This window comes from Trichomycterus rosablanca, chromosome 6 (genome assembly GCF_030014385.1).
Source record: "Trichomycterus rosablanca isolate fTriRos1 chromosome 6, fTriRos1.hap1, whole genome shotgun sequence".
Classification (NCBI taxonomy): Eukaryota; Metazoa; Chordata; class Actinopteri; order Siluriformes; family Trichomycteridae; genus Trichomycterus; species Trichomycterus rosablanca.
This window is the reverse complement of record NC_085993.1, coordinates 25,272,182-25,292,463: the sequence shown is the minus strand read 5'-3', so window position 1 is coordinate 25,292,463 and position 20,282 is coordinate 25,272,182. Positions and strand designations below refer to the sequence as shown.

Sequence of the window (20,282 nt, the reverse complement as noted above, 5' to 3'; positions counted from 1 at the left end):
ACCAGGGCTTGCCTTCAGAAAAAGTTCTGTAAGAGTCTGGAGTGGTTGTCACAATCACTTGAACCCTATACAAAATCTCTGGTGGGATTTGAAGAAGGCAGTTGCAGCACACAAACTCAAGAATAATAGTAAACTGGAGGCCATTGCCATTGGAAAAATCTGTTGTCTGGCTATGCATAATGTTTGCAGCTGGTCATAGCAGCAAAAGGGTGCTCTACAAAAAATACTTGTCCCAAAAGGGGTTGAATAATTTTGAGACTGCAGTAGTCATTAATTGTTGCATTTTGTGTTGAATTTTGAAAAAACACATGTTAGTTGTATTTAGCTGTTAAAATTGTTTTTGTTTGATTGGTTCATTGCAAACAGCTGGAAGTAAGTACATTTTGCTTATATACCTAATTTGCAACAGGGGATTGAATAGTTTTGATTGCAACTATTTTTGTGTGTGCTTTTGTATGTAGGTGTGTGTAGGCATGAACTAAGCATGAACTCCTAACTAAAGTGACTTTTCATACACCATGCCTTACTTAATTTGACACAATATCATTTACACCGATTAGGCATTACATGACCACCTTCCTAATATTGTGTTGGGCCCCCTTTTACTGCCCCATATGCAACAAACCGCAACACACTGTGTATTCTGACACCTTTCTATCAGAACCAGCATTAACTTCTTCAGCAATTTGAGCTACAGTAGCTCGTCTGTTGGATCGGACCACCCGGGCCAGCCTTCGCTCCCCACGTGCATCAATGAGTCTTGGCCGCCCATGACCCTGTCGCTGATTTATATCACTGTTCTTTCCTTGGACCATCACAACTAGCCATCACAACTTGGCCCTTGTCAAACTCGCTCAAATCCTTATGCTTGCACATTTTTCCTGCTTCTAACACATTAACTTTGAGGATAAAATGTTCACTTGCTGCCTAATATATTTCACCTTTTTGCTGAGAGGTGACAGTGCTACCCACTGAGCCACCGTGCCGCCCTTCTTGTGTTTAGGGGCCGCCACAGTGCATCTTGTTCACGTACCAGACTTGCCACAGTTTTTACGTGGCATGCCTTTCCTGACGCAACTCTCTGATTATATTACACTGAGAGCGCACCTTCCAATGGCTAGTGCAGCCCATTGACTAGCCAATAGCTCAGCTGAGATTTGAAACCCAGATCTTAGCACTAGTTGGCTAGTGAACTTTAGCACTACACCACCCAAACATTTTAAATGTAACACGATGTGATGCAATAAATAGACTAACAAAGATAAGTATTTAATTAACTAATTGGAGAAGAAAGTTTCCTTCAATGGAGCTGTAGGACAAAAAGAAGCGAAGTGGTGTCATTAAAGTATTGCTTTAGTTAGTAAATGTATACTATCAAGAAAAGATATGTGTGATTTTATTTATACAAATGATATCTGCATTGATTTCTATTTTCTCCCTCTACTTGCTGCTCTCTAAACCAGTGCATCATGAGACCAGCACACAATTTCTACATAATGATTATATCTTTATACACATTGTGGTGCTTCTTTTGCTATATAAAAGACCTCCAGCTGATACTTTATCAATTAAATAATCTTAAATTTTTAAAAAATAATTGTAGTTGTATACAAGTCTAGTAATCTCTACATTACTCATCTACTTCAAGAACGTCAAGAAAAAGAATAATGTTCTAACCACATTACATTTAATTTAGATTTATTCATGAGTTTACATGTTGAACAACATCAGGCTCAAAAAGATGGTGAGACTTGTCTGAGACATCAGACTTTGCAGAGCGTTCAGACACAGTGGACACTTTGGATCTGCTGGTAGTCTTGGTGTCAATGGAAAGATTTGTTGAAATGGACTGCAAGGTTAAGCTGTCTTCAGCAGGAACTATTGCTTCAAGGTTCCTAAAATAAATATAAAATTAAAACTGCATTACCATACATGGTAATTAAGGTAAACAGGTAAGTAGTCTTGTCCATATGCTCTTTTGCTCTTCTTTATTTCTGTTTAATTTTAACATCATATAACTGTCAATTCTTTGTTACTAGGCCAGTAAAAGTGCCTGACCAACATTGCAGTTTAATGTCCTTGGCCTAGTCAAACAAAGTGCATTATAATATCTTAAGATGTGAACTTACTTCCTGTCCATAGACCAAAGCTTATAGATAGAAACTATGTATACAATCCCTCCAGTTACTTGAAATATACATCCAGCCCATCCCAGGAACAATGGTGTGCCCAAATCAAATCTAAATACAAAAGGTTTACTGTTCTACAGAATAATTAATAAAGCATATCCTAATTTGCATATAAACACAATAAGACTAAAAGACTATAGAAATATTATAATTTACAACATTTGACAATGACACGACTTACATAGTTTTCTTTAAATTACTTACTTTAACGTAAAACTTGGGTTGAAAAATTCAGCAGAGATGTGACAAGCATAAACTGCATAACCTGCTGCAGCTAACACACCTTAAAAAGATAGATGAAAAAGAAAATCAACCAAAGCTGTAATTTTTTGTGAGATGTATGATCACTATTATGTTCTATAAGAATAATAATGCAAAAGTAAATTGTACTAGTACCACTTATTATATGACAGAGGCTTCCGGTGAAGAGTGTTCTGTTTTTTTCCTTCTTCTTGCCCCCTATGTAAGTGCATTCCATTCCAACCATGCTCAAAACGAACCCAAGCATCCCAACAGCTACTCCGCCCATTAGCAGACCCCTTACAATTTGGACATGGTCTGCACATAGGTTTTTTTAAACAACTTAAAACATGATGTTATATAAGTTTTCAAATAAAATACAATTACCAGCACAGACTTTTATTATTGATATATGTTTATAATTTATTTAAGACCTTTGTTTGTACTTACACTCCACAGACCACAGCACAGGAAAGTCGTAGCAGTTGGAAACAGCATTAGATGCAGTAGAGCAGGCTTTCCAGAGACTGGACCAATACCAGGTAATGTAGACAACAGAGCTGCCACCCTGGCCCCCAACAGCAGCCACCTTCCAGCCATCCATGGCTAAAGAACATGAGATGAATATCCAGCCCAGCACAGTTACAAGGAATCCCCAGATCTGCATCACACGGACTTTCATTTCCGTTCACTTTCTCTGTTGTCAGATTTTTGTTTACTGCACTCTGTCTATGCCTTAGCCTATCACTGGCTATACATAAAATACTTTTTTTTCTAAATTATTCCGCCTTTTTACACTGTCAAATCCTTGTTTGGCTTCTCTATAAACCAGCATAACAAAATACGGACTTGGGTTAAAAGTCACGCCTTATTGTTTACGTAAGCAAGCCCTGATTTACATTCCCAGAGCTGTACTGATAATTAAGGCTGGGAAAGAAATAGTGCTTACAGAGACATGTGCTCAAATATCTGTCCCACAAACAAAGTATAACTGTCATACAAAAGTCACAGAGATCCTGTCTGTCTAGGGTGTACTCCTGCCCAGCACCCAGTGCTCACTGTAAAAGTAACTGAAGACTAATTATTTAAAGACGTTGCAATGAGCCCACCTGCTGTATAGCTTGACAGAGGGCACAGATCACAGTATTACTCTCACCTGCTCTGTTAATAACGGCTGATTACTGCACCTAATTAAACATTAATTTGCATCAAGTGGATGAATGTCTATTTAATCATAGGTGTTTGGCTAGGTGAAGTGGCTGCCCCACTCTGTTTATAGTCGAGTAGATCGAGTGGTCAGCACATTTTTGTATTCTTGGTATATTGGGATTTTAGAGAAACATATACTCAATATTATTATCATCAATATTCTGTCATTGCTTGCTTGGCCAGCCTGCAGTCCAGATCTGTCTCCTATTGAAAATGTATGAACCATAATGATAGTGACAATTGGCTGTTGGCTTGAGCAGTTTTGTTTTAAGCAAGGCAAAACTGCAACATTTACTATCCTCAGATAATCAAACAATCAAAATGTGTTAATAATAGGTAGGGCCCCACTAATTTCACAGAAAAATTTCACACAGCCTCACAGCACAGCCTGCCTTAATAGTTAAATGTAAACCTAAAACATCCAGCGACGGTTTTGACACACACCCCTTTGCGTCCACAGAATTGGTTGGAAGTTTTCCAAACTCAGTTACCCAAGTAGTGTTTTTAGCTTCTTCAGACTTCAACATCTTTGACATTTTAACTAACCAAGAGCTAACCGAATTGCCATAGGATTTCCAGTGTAACAGACTTTTCTGTGGTGTAGTGTGCTGACAATGTTTGATGTTTACGTATTGAGTGAATTTTGTCCCTTTGGGGGTTCCACAATTAATAGAAAATTGCTAAACACAAACCTTAAATTTAGTTAGTGTATTTTTGATATACTAAAGAACAATAGGAAAGATATAAATGTTGTTAATGTTTTTGGTAATTAACCACTGCTAATATCCATGAAGTAACAAGAGAAAAAATGTGGACAATTCTGGTCCTCACACTCTTTAATTCTCTATTTATTTATCCTTCATTCTTACTATTATATCTATTACTCTATTTAACACTATACTCTTGAAACTTTGCTCTTAACTGGTATTACCTTTTTTAAAGTATACTTGTGCTATTTGTACACTATTTTTTATCTTTTTTTTAATTTATGAGAAAAGATTAAAAGGGTTTATTGTTTCTACAATTGTGACATTTTCTTATTTTCTTTATTAAATGTCTCTTAGATGATAAGCTAGTACAAGTTATTGCATTATGCCCACCTGCCATGCCATTATTAGCTGGCAAAGATGTGCAGATTACTTTAGTTAGTTCTTTTAGTTTACATATACAGTTTTGGCATTTAGCAGACGCTTTTATCCAAAGCGACTTACAATAATGACTGAACACGATTTGAGCAATTGAGGGTTAAGGGCCTTACTCATGGTTCCAACAGTAGCAACTCAGTGGTAGGGCTTGAACCGGCGACCTTCTGATTACTAGTCTAGTACCTTATCCACTAAGCTACCACTACCCCTAATGCCTAATTCACACTACACGACTTTTGTCCTGATTTTCGCTTGGCGACTGGTCAGTGGTAGATTTGCCGGCTCGGGAGCAACTCTGGGTTTGCTTGGCGATCAAAACTCGGCTCTCAATCGCTATGTGTAAACTACTCAACAACTCGATCCAAGCGGCTTGCCGAGCACTCGCCGAGCACTCGGTGACCGAATTGAGATTTCTAGCATGTCAGATATCTGATCCGAGTTGGCCGACTGGCAATGAGTGCTATGTCAAACAGCCAATGAGAACACAAGATACGGTGTGAGGGGAAATGCAGGGGAGGTGTGTAAAAGGTGGTTCAGGGGCATAATATAGTTTATATCAGAATACACCGGCACACACGCAAGTTTTACAGTATTTCTGACCTTGTCGTTCAGAAATAACGCTGCATTGCAAAAAATATTTATTAACCTCCAACTCACTATACTGTAGAACAATCCAAGCAAAATCCACTCAGATTCATTTATTTTTCTCTTTAATTTTACGCTGCACATCAGTGCACAAACTTCGATCGCTCACTACTTGTTGACGTGCATTTTTGGACGTGGTATCATTAAACCTTTGCGTTTGTTTTCATGACAAAAAAGTTTGGGAGACCAGAAAAGCTCGTCTGCGATTCCAGTTGGTGATAGATCGTGTAGTGTGTAATCCCCTATCGCCGATCAGTTGTGTAGTGTGAAATACACACCGATTTAAAAGACTCCCGATTACAAGAGATCCAGTCGTGTAGTGTGAACTGTACAGCGACCTGACGACTTGGAAAGTCGTGTAGTGTGAACTTGGCATAACACTCCAAGTGCAGCCTGTATGTCTTATTAAGCATTAATTTGCTGCTGCCGGTCCAGTAGTCATAAGTTTACATACACATTAGCCAAATTAATTTAAATTTAGTTTTTCCAAATTCCTGACATTTAATCCGAGTACACCTCTTTCTCTGCTAGGTCAGTTAAGATCACTACTATATTTTAAGAATGTAAAATGTCAGAATCATACTAAAGACAACGATTTATTTCAGCTTTTATTTTTTTCATCACGTTCTAAATCTAAGTGATTTAGAAGTTTGCATACACATGGTTAGTATTTGGTAGCATTGGCTTTAAATTGTTTATCTTATACAAGACATTTCCTTTCTTATAATGCTATCTATTTTGTGAAGGGCACCAGTCCTGTCTGCAGCAAAATCCCCCACAACATAATGCTGGGACATTGGTATTTGGTTTGCCGCAGTTGAAAAGAACATGTTGCTGTTCTCTTTTCCCTGCTGCATGGACCCTGATGATGCTCCACCTCACCTGCAGTTGACTGAGCTACAGTGTGACAGTGATACATATTCCTGTGAACTAACTTTCTCTGTTATGAACTTTAAAAAAAATGCTTGAGGTCAAGACTAAGTGACTTCCACCTACATGGCATTTTACGTGTCTCGAGACATTTTTCACAACAAGTCAAGTCAAGTCAACTTTATTTATATAGCGCTTTTTACAATAGACATTGTCTCAAAGCAACTTTACAAAATCCAGGACCAACAGATACAAAAAACCCCTGTTGAGCAAGCCGAGGGCGACTGTGGCAAGGAAAAACTCCCTGAAAATTACAGGAAGAAACCTTGAGAGGAACCAGACTCAGCAGGGCCCATCCTTCTTGGGTGGCCAGGAGGATACTTTAAATAAATACACGATTTACACAGAGCATACGAACACAGAATTAAATGATCTAAAAGTTATAACTGGTAATAAATAGATAAATAATAATAGAGTTGTTCTTCGCTGTAGTCTTCAATAATGTCTGTAGTGATTTCTCGTCATTCTTGGTGCAATTACTCCAGACCAGTCACATCCGGCAGGAGCAGCATAGTTGTCACGGCAGTCTCGACTTTAATCCTTAACCTCGGCGGGTAAACAGGTTTCCATCAGAACGCCTTTGGAGTAAAACAACAAAGAATGTAGTTAATAATGTACAATGCTAGTTGAGTAAAACAGTTTTACAGAGAGTTTTAGACTCCGGCAGCCCTAATTATTACAGCATAACTAAAAGGGAGAGCGAGCAGGTAACAAGGTCATGAAGGCTTTCACAGGACATCAGCGCCCACCTCTCCTACCCAAACCGGAGTGATCGGACAAGAGAGGCAGAACGACAGCAACCCAACATCCCTGATCACCACAAGTTTCTATGACCAAGAACCCCCAAGCTCTGCGCCTTTGTCTATACTAATCAAAAGCCTGAGAAAATAAATATGTTTTCAGTCTAGACTTAAACATTGAGACTGTGTCCGAATCCAGAATAGAGGCAGGAAGATTATTCCAGAGTTGTGGAGCTTTGTAAGAAAATGCTCTTCCACCAGCTGTGGTCTTTTTAATTTTAAGAACTATAAGTAACCCTGCATCTTGTGAACGAAGTGGACGCGCTGGGCTGTAGTGATTAATAAGTTCACTCAGATACTGTGGAGCCAGACCATGTAGCGCTTTATAGGTTAGTAAAAGTATTTTGTAATCAATGCGGAATTTAACTGGCAGCCAGTGTCGAGATGATAGAACAGGACTGATATGATCAAATTTTTTAGTTCTAGTTAGCACTCAAGCTGCTGCATTTTGAACTAACTGGAGTTTGTTTATGGATCTACCAGAGCATCCAGTTAGAAGAGCATTACAATAATCTAACCGAGAAGTTATAAACGCATGGATCAGTTTTTCAGCGTCATTAACAGATAGTATATTTCTTATTTTAGAGATATTACGCAAATGATAGAAAGCAACTCTAGTAATATTATTAATGTGTGTATCAAAGGAAAGATCTGAATCTATTGTGACACCCAATTTTTTACATCTGGGCTGGGAGTAACAGAGAAAGTGTTTAGGTTTAGCACCAGGTTAGACAACTTGTCTCTTGCAGCTTTAGAGCCAACAAGTAAAACCTCAGTTTTATCTGAATTAAGTAAAAGAAAATTACACGACATCCAGTTTTTTATGTCGTTTACACAATCTTCTATCTTACTGATTGTGTCAGTATCATTTGGTTTGGCTGATATATACAGCTGTGTGTCATCTGCATAGCAGTGAAATTTTATGCCATGTTTTTGAATAATTTCACCTAGTGGAAGCATATAGAGTGTAAATAATAGCGGTCCAAGTACCGACCCCTGTGGAACACAAAACTTTACTTTTGTAGTTTCCGAGCATTTATTATTTACATAAACAAATTGCGAGTGGTCAGTCAGATATGATTGAAACCAAGAGAGTGCGAGTCCTTTAACACCTACTGTATTTTCTAGCCTCTCCAGTAAAATGTTATGATCGACCGTATCAAACGCTGCGCTAAGATCTAATAGAACAAGAAAAGAGACACATCCATTATCAGAAGACATTAACAACTCGTTAACTACTCTAATTAATGCGGTTTTGGTACTATGATTGGGTCTAAATCCTGATTTAGATGATGAAATTTTTCATGAATACAATTTTCATTCAAATAAGAGCATAACTGTTTGGAAACGACTTTTTCTAATATTTTAGAGACAAAAGGAAGGTTTGAAATTGGCCTATAATTAGCTAGTACATGTGGATCAAGATTAGGTTTTTTAATCAGGGGTTTAATAACGGCACTTTTAAACAATTTAGGTACGTACCCAAGGCTAAGGGATGCATTGATTAATGTAAGCAGGGGCTCTCCAATAGCTGGGAGTAAATCTTTAAGTAAACGAGTTGGAACAGGATCGAGTATACACGATGATGACTTCGATGATTTAATCAACATAGTTAGTTCATTTTGGGAGATTGGATTAAAGGAATTTAGTTGGAATAACTCGTTACTATTATCACCAATGCTGCTCGGAGTGAGTCCATACTTAACATTGGCAAGTGACACACTTTGACTCTGAAGTCGTATTTTTTCTATCTTGTCATTAAATAATTTTAAAAAATCATCGCTGGTACAGTCAGGCGGTATATTAGATTCAGTTTCATTGACGTTTTTAGTTAATTTGGACACTGTCTCGAAAAGGAATCTGGGATTGTTTTTATTTTTCTCTATTAGGGACGAATAATATAAAGATTTAGCTTTTATAAGTGCATGTTTATACTCAGTTAGAACATCTTTCCAAGCAACACAACACAACATGTCACAAGACATGTTGGGGGCGGCACGGTGGCTTAGTGGGTAGCACTGTTGCCTCACAGCAAGAAGGTCCTGACTTCAATCCCCAGGTGTGGTGGTCCGGGTCCTTTCTGTGTGGAGTTTGCATGTTCTCCCCCTGTCTGCGTGGGTTTACTCCGGGTGCTCTGGTTTCCTCCCACAGTCCAAAGACATGCAAGTGTGGTGAATTGGAGATACTAAATTGTCCATGACTGTGTTCAATATAACCTTGTGTGAACTGATGAACCTTGTGTAATGAGTAAGTACTGTTCCTGTCATGACTGTAACCAATGTGTAAAACATGATGTTTAAATCCTAATAAACAAACAAACAAACAAGACATGTTGGTACAAAAAGTAGTGGCATATTTAAAAAAAATTATATCAAAAACTATGAATCCAATGATTTGCACACAACATTTCACATACTGAACTGCACTAAATTAAATGAAACAGAATTGATTATATGGTCCAAGGTCTCTGGTTTCCTTCCACAGTCCAAAGACATGCAAGTGTGGTAACTTAGTGAACTGATGAATCCTCTGTAATGAGTAACTACCGTGTCTGTCATGAATGTAACCAAAGAGTGTAAAACATGACGTTAAAATCCAAATAAACAAACAAACAACAGGTTTCAACAGGTTTTTATTTCCCCTCTAAATGTTAACAACCCCAACACCTCTAATCCTTAACTTGGTTCTGGGCTATGCTCATAATAATTCCCTCACCTTCTCACATACACCTGTTCTCTCCAACTAAAGCCCCTCCTTCATTCAATAAATTGAAAGCTTACTCTGTTTGTGTGTGATGAGTTCTTTTCGTGCTGCATTCGGGTTTTCTCTCTCAGAATCTGCAAATGACACTGGAGTAGAAGATCTGGATGTCAAGATTTCTTTAAGATCTCTTGATTTTCCAAAACCATAAATTTTCACACCATTTTTTAAAATTCAGTTTCAGGTATTATAAATTCAGGTTCAGGTGACACTGATTTAACTATAATAACTGGAGAGGTGCATTGCCTAAAGAAAATATGTGTGGGATTGCAGACTCCACTCACTGTAATCTCACAGATTAAACATGGACATTAAAGCAGTGCATAAGCAATGATGTTAAACAAACAATAAAAGAACCGCCGTTTATATAAATAGAATCATCTCCATTGTTATCACAATTTAACCACACTGACATGGTTACTCTGCATCTCCTCTGCAGGGACAGGGGTACATGTATGTGAAACGTCTTTTTCTTTATCATCATCAGGGGTCTTTACCACCACAACAGGTTACGTGTTACAGTGGTGGATAAAGTACCTAAAAGCCATACTACAGTTAAGATTTCCCAAGGATCCTGACTGAAACAAAAACATTTACATTTACATTTTCTGCATTTAGCAGACGCTCTTATCCAGAGCGACTTACAAAAGTGCTTCCATAGTAAACATTTCATTTCTCAAGTTTTAGTAAACAACAGTTGAAGAACACAAATCTGCTGAAACCTGTTAGAACCAAAGTGGGTTTTTTTTTTTTGGAATGAAAAAAAATATAAACACAGATTTTTTCTGTAATTTTTAAAGAGATTTTTAAGAGAAGTGCAAGAAAAGGGATCTAAAAAAGGGGAAAATCAGTGCAAGGACACACAAAGAATAGCACACACAGACTACAAAAGCCAAATTCCGGACATTTTTGGTGATTTAGAAATCCCGGCCAGACGTATTTTTTGGTCCAAAAAATAGGACATGTTCGGGAAAAAGAGGACGTATGGTCACCCCAAGTAACGAGAAACGAATTTGCATAGGGCGAATGTATTGGAGTAAAAGTGTACATTTTATTTAGTTGCGATTTTGTTGCGAAAATGTAAAAACTCAAGTAAAGTACTTTACTGTAATGAAGTATTATTACTTGGTTACATTACTCGTACTGTGTGTAACAGACACCTGCCACCATGTGAGGGACAGTGGGTGACCATGTCTCATACACACACACACACACATACGTCTTACTATACATAGTGAGAACCATGACGGAGCACCTTTCTGTGAGGACCACCCTTTCTACACGTCTGATTAAAAAACTAATTTAACAGTTAAGCATTAGATGGCAGCAGAAACCACAACCCCTGTTTGTTTTAATTATTACTCAACATTTTTTAAAAGTTTGCACTATTTCTGTGAGGACCGGCTGCTGATTGGCTAAAATATTGTGCCTTGTTCTGATTGGACAGTGGACAGCTAAGGGCTGTACCTGAAAAAATGGGTGTGTCCAGAATGTAGTGTCACACAGAATAACCACACCCACACAGGAAATGTTTTAAGCTACTGAAATTAACATGTAGGCATTACTAGATAGCCAAAAGTATACGGACAAGCTCCTAATAATGATTCAGGTATTAAATCCCATCCCTTACTTACCAGTATGTAAAATAAATGACATCTTATAGCTAAAAGTGTTATTGCTAACAGCTTTATGTAATTAACCACACTATAGCCAGAAATTTGTGGACACCATCATTATTTCAGATCTTTCAGCCACATCTATTGTTAAAAGATGTATGAAATTAATTACTATTCATTAATTACCATATAAATATGGCCAAAAGTACACTTCTATTTATTAAGCTCAAATGTTTCAGCCATACCTATCTCTAATGTGGTAAATTACATGAAGTAAATTCTGTGCTTCCAATGTTATGGCAACAGTTTGGGGAAGGTATTTTCCTGTACCAGACTGTGTTAAATAATGTTAAAATAATTCAAAGTCCAAACATTTGAGTGGTTAACGAGAACGCTACTTTACATGTCACACAAGCTCAGTGCAAAACTCGAGCACAGAAACGGTACAAATCCGATCTATTCCCTACACACTCGCTCCCTACGCCCTATAGTGCGCTTCACTTTCTTAAAGGGCCAGACTGTATATTTTATAATTCACATTACACGACAGGTGAGACGTTCTTTTTTCTTAATATAGCGCTTTTATTTAGGAAAAAAGAGTTCTTACATAGGCAGGAAAATCTATGGCAGACAAGAGTCAGAACAGCGGATTGGGCGTAACGTTATTATTACTGTTTGCTCCTTTTTCTCAACACTTGTGCTCGATTTACACTGAAGATATATTTAGTAAATAAGTACATGTCCGCGCATGCACGCGCTTGTGTTCATTTCCGGTTGAACTGATAAATGTTGATTTTGAAAAATTAAAAGACGAGCCGTTTTTCAGTTTCTGCTTGTTAGCTCACAGCTAACGCTAGCCAGTGTGGCTCTTCACTCGTCTCTCTGTGTTATCACCCCACAGCCAATCAGCGAGCTCCAACCGCCTACCCCTCCCACCCCTCCCTCACTGTGGATGCGCGCATGTCCTAAAGTCTAAGTTTTCAAGGTAAACCTGAAGCAGAAATTCGGCGCTTCACATTTAAAAAATACCGTCACCATTTTTGAATACCGTCACCATTTTTGAATACCGCGGTATACGGTAATATCGTCATACCGCCCAACCCCATATTTAGCTATTTAAAAACTTCAATAGCTTTTAAAATATTTATCAAATTTCTCTAAAACAAGTTTTATGTTATCAATTGTAACCCACATTACACACTACAATTTTTATTTTTAAACTTTTGCCTTTTAATACGTAATAAAAAACTGATTTTATCCATGACTTTAATACCATTTCATATTCAGCATAGCAAAAACCTAAATAGCATTGCAAGTATTTAGCTATTTAAAAACTTCAGAAGCTTTTAAAATATTCATCAAATTTCTCTAAAACAAGTTTTATTTTATCAAGTGTAACCCAAATTACACACTACAATTTTTATTTTTAAACTTTTACCTTTTAATACCTAATAAAAACTGATTTTATCAATGACGTTTCTACCACTGAAATATACAGCATAGCAAAAACCTCAATGGCATTTCAAGTATTTAGCAATTTAAAAACTTCAGTAGATTTTAAAATATTCAGCAAATTTCTCTAAAACAAGTTTTATTTTATCGAATGTGACCCACATTACACACCACAATTTTTATTTTCAAACTTTTACCTTTTAATACCTAATAAAAAACTGATATTATGCATGACTTTAATACCATTTATTATTCAGCATAGCAAAAACCTTAATCGCATTGCAAGTATTTAGCTATTTAAAAACTTCAATAGCTTTTAAAATATTTATCAAGAATAATTTTATCAATTGCTACCCACATTACACACTACAATTTTTATTTTTAAACTTTTACCTTTTAATACCTAATAAAAAACTGATTTTATCCATGACTTTCATACCATTGAAATACACAGCATAGAAAAAACCTCAAAAGCATTTCAAGTATTTAGCAATTTAAAAACTTCAATAGCTTTAAAAATATTTATCAAATTTCTCTAAAAACAAAAATTATTTTATCATGTGCTACCCACATTTCACACCACAATTTTTATTTTTAAACTTTTACCTTTTAATACCTAATAAAAAAGCTGATTTTATTCATAACTTTAAATGCTATTGAGGTTTTTGCTATGCTGAATCTTTCAATGATTTTAAAGTTATGAATAAAATCAGCTTTTTTATTAGGTATTAAAAGGTAAAAGTTTAAAAAATAAAAATTGAGGTGTGAAATGTGGGTAGCACATGATAAAATAAAACTTGTTTTAGAGAAATTTGATGAATATTTTAAAAGCTATTGAAGTTTTTAAATAGCTAAATACTTTAAATGCTATTGAGGTTTTTGCTATGCTTAATCTTTTAATGATTTTAAAGTATTTAGCCATTTAAAAACTTCAATAGCTTCTAAAATATTCATCAAATTTCTCTAAAACAAGTTTTATTTTATCAAGTGTAACCCAAATTACACACTATAATTTTTATTTTTAAACATTTACCTTTTAATACCTTATAAAAAAACTATTTTATCCATGACTTTAATACCATTTAATATTCAGCATAGCAAAAACCTTAAAAGCATTGCAAGAATTTAGCTATTTAAAAACTTCAAAAGCTTTTAAAATTTATCAAATTTCTCTAAAACAAGTTTTATTTTATCAAGTGTAACCCAAATTACAAAGTACAATTTTTATTTTTAAACTTTTACCTTTTAATACCTAAAAAAAAACTGATTTCATCCATGACTTTAATACCATTTCATATTCAGCATAGCAAAAACCTCAATGGCATTGCAAGTATTTAGCTATTTAAAATTTTAATAGCTTTTAAAATATTCATCAAATTTCTCTAAAACAAGTTTTATCAAGTGTAACCCACATTACACACTACAATTTTTATTTAATACCTAAAAAATTTTATCCATGACGTTTCTACCACTGAAATATACAGCATAGCAAGAACCTCAAAAGCATTTCAAGTATTTAGAAATTTAAAAACTTCAATAGAATTTAAAATATTCATCAAATTTCTCTAAAACAAGTTTTATTTTATCGAATGTAACCCACATTACACACCACAATTTTTATTTTCAAACTTTTACCTTTTAATACCTATTAAAAAACTAATATTATCCATGACTTTAATACCATTTAATATTCAGCATAGCAAAAACCTTAATCGCATTGCAAGTATTTAGCTATTTAAAAACTTCAATAGCTTTTAAAATATTTATCAAGAATTATTTTATCAATTGCTACCCACATTACACACTACAATTTTTATTTTTAAACTTTTACCTTTTAATACTTAATAAAAAACTGATTTTATCCATGACTTTAATACCATTGAAATACACAGCATAGCAAAAACCTCAAAAGCATTTCAAGTATTTAGCAATTTAAAAACTTCAATAGCTTTTAAAATATTTATCAAATTTCTCTAAAAACAAAAATTATTTTTTCAAGTGCTACCCACATTTCACACCACAATTTTTATTTTTATATTTTACCTTTTAATACCTTATAAAAAACCGATTTTATCCATGACTTTAATACCATTCAATATTCAGCATAGCAAAAACCTTAAAAGCTTTGCAAGAATTTAGCTATTTAAAAACTTCAATAGCTTTTAAAATATTCATCAAATTTCTCTAAAACAAGTTTTATTTCATCAAGTGTAACCCACATTACACACTACAATTCATATTTTTAAACTTTTAACTTTTAATACCTAATAAAAAACTAAATTCATCCATGACTTTAATACCGTTGAAATATACAGCTTAGCAAAAACCTCAAAAGCATTTCAAGTATTTAGCTATTTAAAAACTTCAACAGCTTTTAAAATATTCATCAAATTTCTCTAAAACAAGTTTTTTTTATCAAGTGTAACCCACTTTACACAACACAATTTTTATTTTTAAACTTTTACCTTTTAATACCTAATAAAAAACTGATTTCATCCATGACATTAATACCATTGAAATATACAGCATAGCAAAAACCTCAAAAGCATTGCAAGTATTTAGCTATTTAAAAACTTCAATAGATTTTAAAATATTCATCAAATTTCTCTAAAACAAGTTTTATTTTATCGAATGTAACCCACATTACACACTACAATTTTTATTTTCAAACTTTTACCTTTTAATATCTAATAAAAAACTGATATTATCCATGACTTTAATACCATTTATTATTCAGAATAGCAAATACCTTAATCGCATTGCAAGTATTTAGTTATTTAAAAACTTCAATAGCTTTTAAAATATTCATCAAATTTCCCTAAAAACAAAAATTATTTTATCATGTGCTACCCACATTTCACACCACAATTTTTATTTTTAAACTTTTACCTTTTAATACCTAATAAAAAAGCTGATTTTATTCATAACTTTAAATGCTATTGAGGTTTTTGCTATGCTGAATCTTTCAATGATTTTAAAGTTATGAATAAAATCAGCTTTTTTATTAGGTATTAAAAGGTAAAAGTTTAAAAAATAAAAATTGAGGTGTGAAATGTGGGTAGCACATGATAAAATAAAACTTGTTTTAGAGAAATTTGATGAATATTTTAAAAGCTATTGAAGTTTTTAAATAGCTAAATACTTTAAATGCTATTGAGGTTTTTGCTATGCTTAATCTTTTAATGATTTTAAAGTATTTAGCCATTTAAAAACTTCAATAGCTTCTAAAATATTCATCAAATTTCTCTAAAACAAGTTTTATTTTATCAAGTGTAACCCAAATTACACACTATAATTTTTATTTTTAAACATTTACCTTTTAATACCTTATAAAAAAACTATTTTATCCATGACTTCAATACCATTTAATATTCAGCATAGCAAAAACCTTAAAAGCATTGCAAGAATTTAGCTATTTAAAAACTTCAAAAGCTTTTAAAATTCATCAAATTTCTCTAAAACAAGTTTTATTTTATCAAGTGTAACCCAAATTACAAAGTACAATTTTTATTTTTAAACTTTTACCTTTTAATACCTAAAAAAAAACTGATTTCATCCATGACTTTAATACCATTTCATATTCAGCATAGCAAAAACCTCAATGGCATTGCAAGTATTTTGGCATTTTTAATACCTATTAAAAAACTAATATTATCCATGACTTTAATACCATTTAATATTCAGCATAGCAAAAACCTTAATCGCATTGCAAGTATTTAGCTATTTAAAAACTTCAATAGCTTTTAAAATATTTATCAAGAATTATTTTATCAATTGCTACCCACATTACACACTACAATTTTTATTTTTAAACTTTTACCTTTTAAAATATTCATCAAATTTCTCTAAAACAAGTTTTTTTTATCAAGTGTAACCCACTTTACACAACACAATTTTTATTTTTAAACTTTTACCTTTTAATACCTAATAAAAACTGATTTTATCAATGACGTTTCTACCACTGAAATATACAGCATAGCAAAAACCTCAATGGCATTTCAAGTATTTAGCAATTTAAAAACTTCAGTAGATTTTAAAATATTCAGCAAATTTCTCTAAAACAAGTTTTATTTTATCGAATGTGACCCACATTACACACCACAATTTTTATTTTCAAACTTTTACCTTTTAATACCTAATAAAAAACTGATATTATGCATGACTTTAATACCATTTATTATTCAGCATAGCAAAAACCTTAATCGCATTGCAAGTATTTAGCTATTTAAAAACTTCAATAGCTTTTAAAATATTTATCAAGAATAATTTTATCAATTGCTACCCACATTACACACTACAATTTTTATTTTTAAACTTTTACCTTTTAATACCTAATAAAAAACTGATTTTATCCATGACTTTCATACCATTGAAATACACAGCATAGAAAAAACCTCAAAAGCATTTCAAGTATTTAGCAATTTAAAAACTTCAATAGCTTTAAAAATATTTATCAAATTTCTCTAAAAACAAAAATTATTTTATCATGTGCTACCCACATTTCACACCACAATTTTTATTTTTAAACTTTTACCTTTTAATACCTAATAAAAAAGCTGATTTTATTCATAACTTTAAATGCTATTGAGGTTTTTGCTATGCTGAATCTTTCAATGATTTTAAAGTTATGAATAAAATCAGCTTTTTTATTAGGTATTAAAAGGTAAAAGTTTAAAAAATAAAAATTGAGGTGTGAAATGTGGGTAGCACATGATAAAATAAAACTTGTTTTAGAGAAATTTGATGAATATTTTAAAAGCTATTGAAGTTTTTAAATAGCTAAATACTTTAAATGCTATTGAGGTTTTTGCTATGCTTAATCTTTTAATGATTTTAAAGTATTTAGCCATTTAAAAACTTCAATAGCTTCTAAAATATTCATCAAATTTCTCTAAAACAAGTTTTATTTTATCAAGTGTAACCCAAATTACACAATATAATTTTTATTTTTAAACATTTACCTTTTAATACCTTATAAAAAAACTATTTTATCCATGACTTTAATACCATTTAATATTCAGCATAGCAAAAACCTTAAAAGCATTGCAAGAATTTAGCTATTTAAAAACTTCAAAAGCTTTTAAAATTCATCAAATTTCTCTAAAACAAGTTTTATTTTATCAAGTGTAACCCAAATTACAAAGTACAATTTTTATTTTTAAACTTTTACCTTTTAATACCTAAAAAAAAACTGATTTCATCCATGACTTTAATACCATTTCATATTCAGCATAGCAAAAACCTCAATGGCATTGCAAGTATTTAGCTATTTAAAATTTTAATAGCTTTTAAAATATTCATCAAATTTCTCTAAAACAAGTTTTATCAAGTGTAACCCACATTACACACTACAATTTTTATTTAATACCTAAAAAATTTTATCCATGACGTTTCTACCACTGAAATATACAGCATAGCAAGAACCTCAAAAGCATTTCAAGTATTTAGAAATTTAAAAACTTCAATAGAATTTAAAATATTCATCAAATTTCTCTAAAACAAGTTTTATTTTATCGAATGTAACCCACATTACACACTACAATTTTTATTTTCAAACTTTTACCTTTTAATACTTAATAAAAAACTGATTTTATCCATGACTTTAATACCATTGAAATACACAGCATAGCAAAAACCTCAAAAGCATTTCAAGTATTTAGCAATTTAAAAACTTCAATAGCTTTTAAAATATTTATCAAATTTCTCTAAAAACAAAAATTATTTTTTCAAGTGCTACCCACATTTCACACCACAATTTTTATTTTTATATTTTACCTTTTAATACCTTATAAAAAACCGATTTTATCCATGACTTTAATACCATTCAATATTCAGCATAGCAAAAACCTTAAAAGCTTTGCAAGAATTTAGCTATTTAAAAACTTCAATAGCTTTTAAAATATTCATCAAATTTCTCTAAAACAAGTTTTATTTCATCAAGTGTAACCCACATTACACACTACAATTCATATTTTTAAACTTTTAATACCTAATAAAAAACTAAATTCATCCATGACTTTAATACCGTTGAAATATACAGCTTAGCAAAAACCTCAAAAGCATTTCAAGTATTTAGCTATTTAAAAACTTCAACAGCTTTTAAAATATTCATCAAATTTCTCTAAAACAAGTTTTTTTTATCAAGTGTAACCCACTTTACACAACACAATTTTTATTTTTAAACTTTTACCTTTTAATACCTAATAAAAAACTGATTTCATCCATGACATTAATACCATTGAAATATACAGCATAGCAAAAACCTCAAAAGCATTGCAAGTATTTAGCTATTTAAAAACTTCAATAGATTTTAAAATATTCATCAAATTTCTCTAAAACAAGTTTTATTTTATCGAATGTAACCCACATTACACACTACAATTTTTATTTTCAAACTTTTACCTTTTAATATCTAATAAAAAACTGATATTATCCATGACTTTAATACCATTTATTATTCAGAATAGCAAATACCTTAATCGCATTGCAAGTATTTAGTTATTTAAAAACTTCAATAGCTTTTAAAATATTTATCAATAATTATTTTATCAATTGCTACCCACATCACACTACAATTTTTATTTTTAAACTTTTGCCTTTTAATACCTAATAAAAAACTGATTTTATCCATGACTTTCATACCGTTGAAATATACAGCATAGTAAAAACCTCAAAAGCATTTCAAGTATTTAGCAATTTAAAAACTTCAACAGCTTTTAAAATATTCATCAAATTTCTCTAAAACAAGTTTTATTTTATCAAGTGTAACACAATACACACTACAATTTTTATTGTTAAACTTGTACCTTTTAATAGCTAATGAAAAACTAATTTTATCCATGACTTTAATACCATTTAATATTCAGCATAGCAAAAACCTCAATAGCATTGCAAGTATTTAACTATTTAAAAACTTCAATAGATTTTAAAATATTCATCAAATTTCTCTAAAACACGTTTTATTTTATCGAATGTAACCCACATTACACACTACAATTTTTATTTTCAAACTTTTACCTTTTAATACCTAATAAAAAACTGATATTATCCATGACTTTAATACCATTTATTATTCAGAATAGCAAATACCTTAATCGCATTGCAAGTATTTAGTTATTTAAAAACTTCAATAGCTTTTAAAATATTCATCAAGAATTATTTCATCAATTGCTACCCACATCACACTACAATTTTTATTTTTAAACTTTTGCCTTTTAATACCTAATAAAAAACTGATTTTATCCATGACTTTCATATCGTTGAAATATACAGCATAGTAAAAACCTCAAAAGCATT

General features: G+C 32.5%; 1 protein-coding gene across 1 annotated transcript; it reads right to left on the bottom strand.

Annotated features, from left to right (window-relative positions):
• Positions 1-1,702: 1,702 nt before the first annotated feature.
• cldn10e (claudin 10e) lies at positions 1,703-3,111 on the bottom strand. Its single transcript, XM_062997181.1, has 5 exons — positions 2,880-3,111; positions 2,586-2,747; positions 2,394-2,472; positions 2,130-2,240; positions 1,703-1,895 (listed from the first exon to the last, which is right to left on the bottom strand). Exons 1-5 carry the CDS (start codon positions 3,109-3,111, stop codon positions 1,703-1,705), a joined length of 777 nt encoding a protein of 258 aa, XP_062853251.1.
• Positions 3,112-20,282: the final 17,171 nt, after the last annotated feature.

What these genes read in the sequence shown, in the direction of transcription:
- cldn10e (XM_062997181.1), bottom strand. Translation starts at nt 3,111, where the DNA reads ATGAAAGTCCGTGTGATGCAGATCTGGGGATTCCTTGTAACTGTGCTG. An exon ending in AACCCAAGTTTTACGTTAAA is followed by an intron (nt 2,241 to 2,393) that starts GTAAGTAATTTA and finishes TTTTGTATTTAG; the next exon opens with ATTTGATTTGGGCACACCAT. An exon ending in CTTTGGTCTATGGACAGGAA is followed by an intron (nt 1,896 to 2,129) that starts GTAAGTTCACAT and finishes TATTTATTTTAG; the next exon opens with GAACCTTGAAGCAATAGTTC.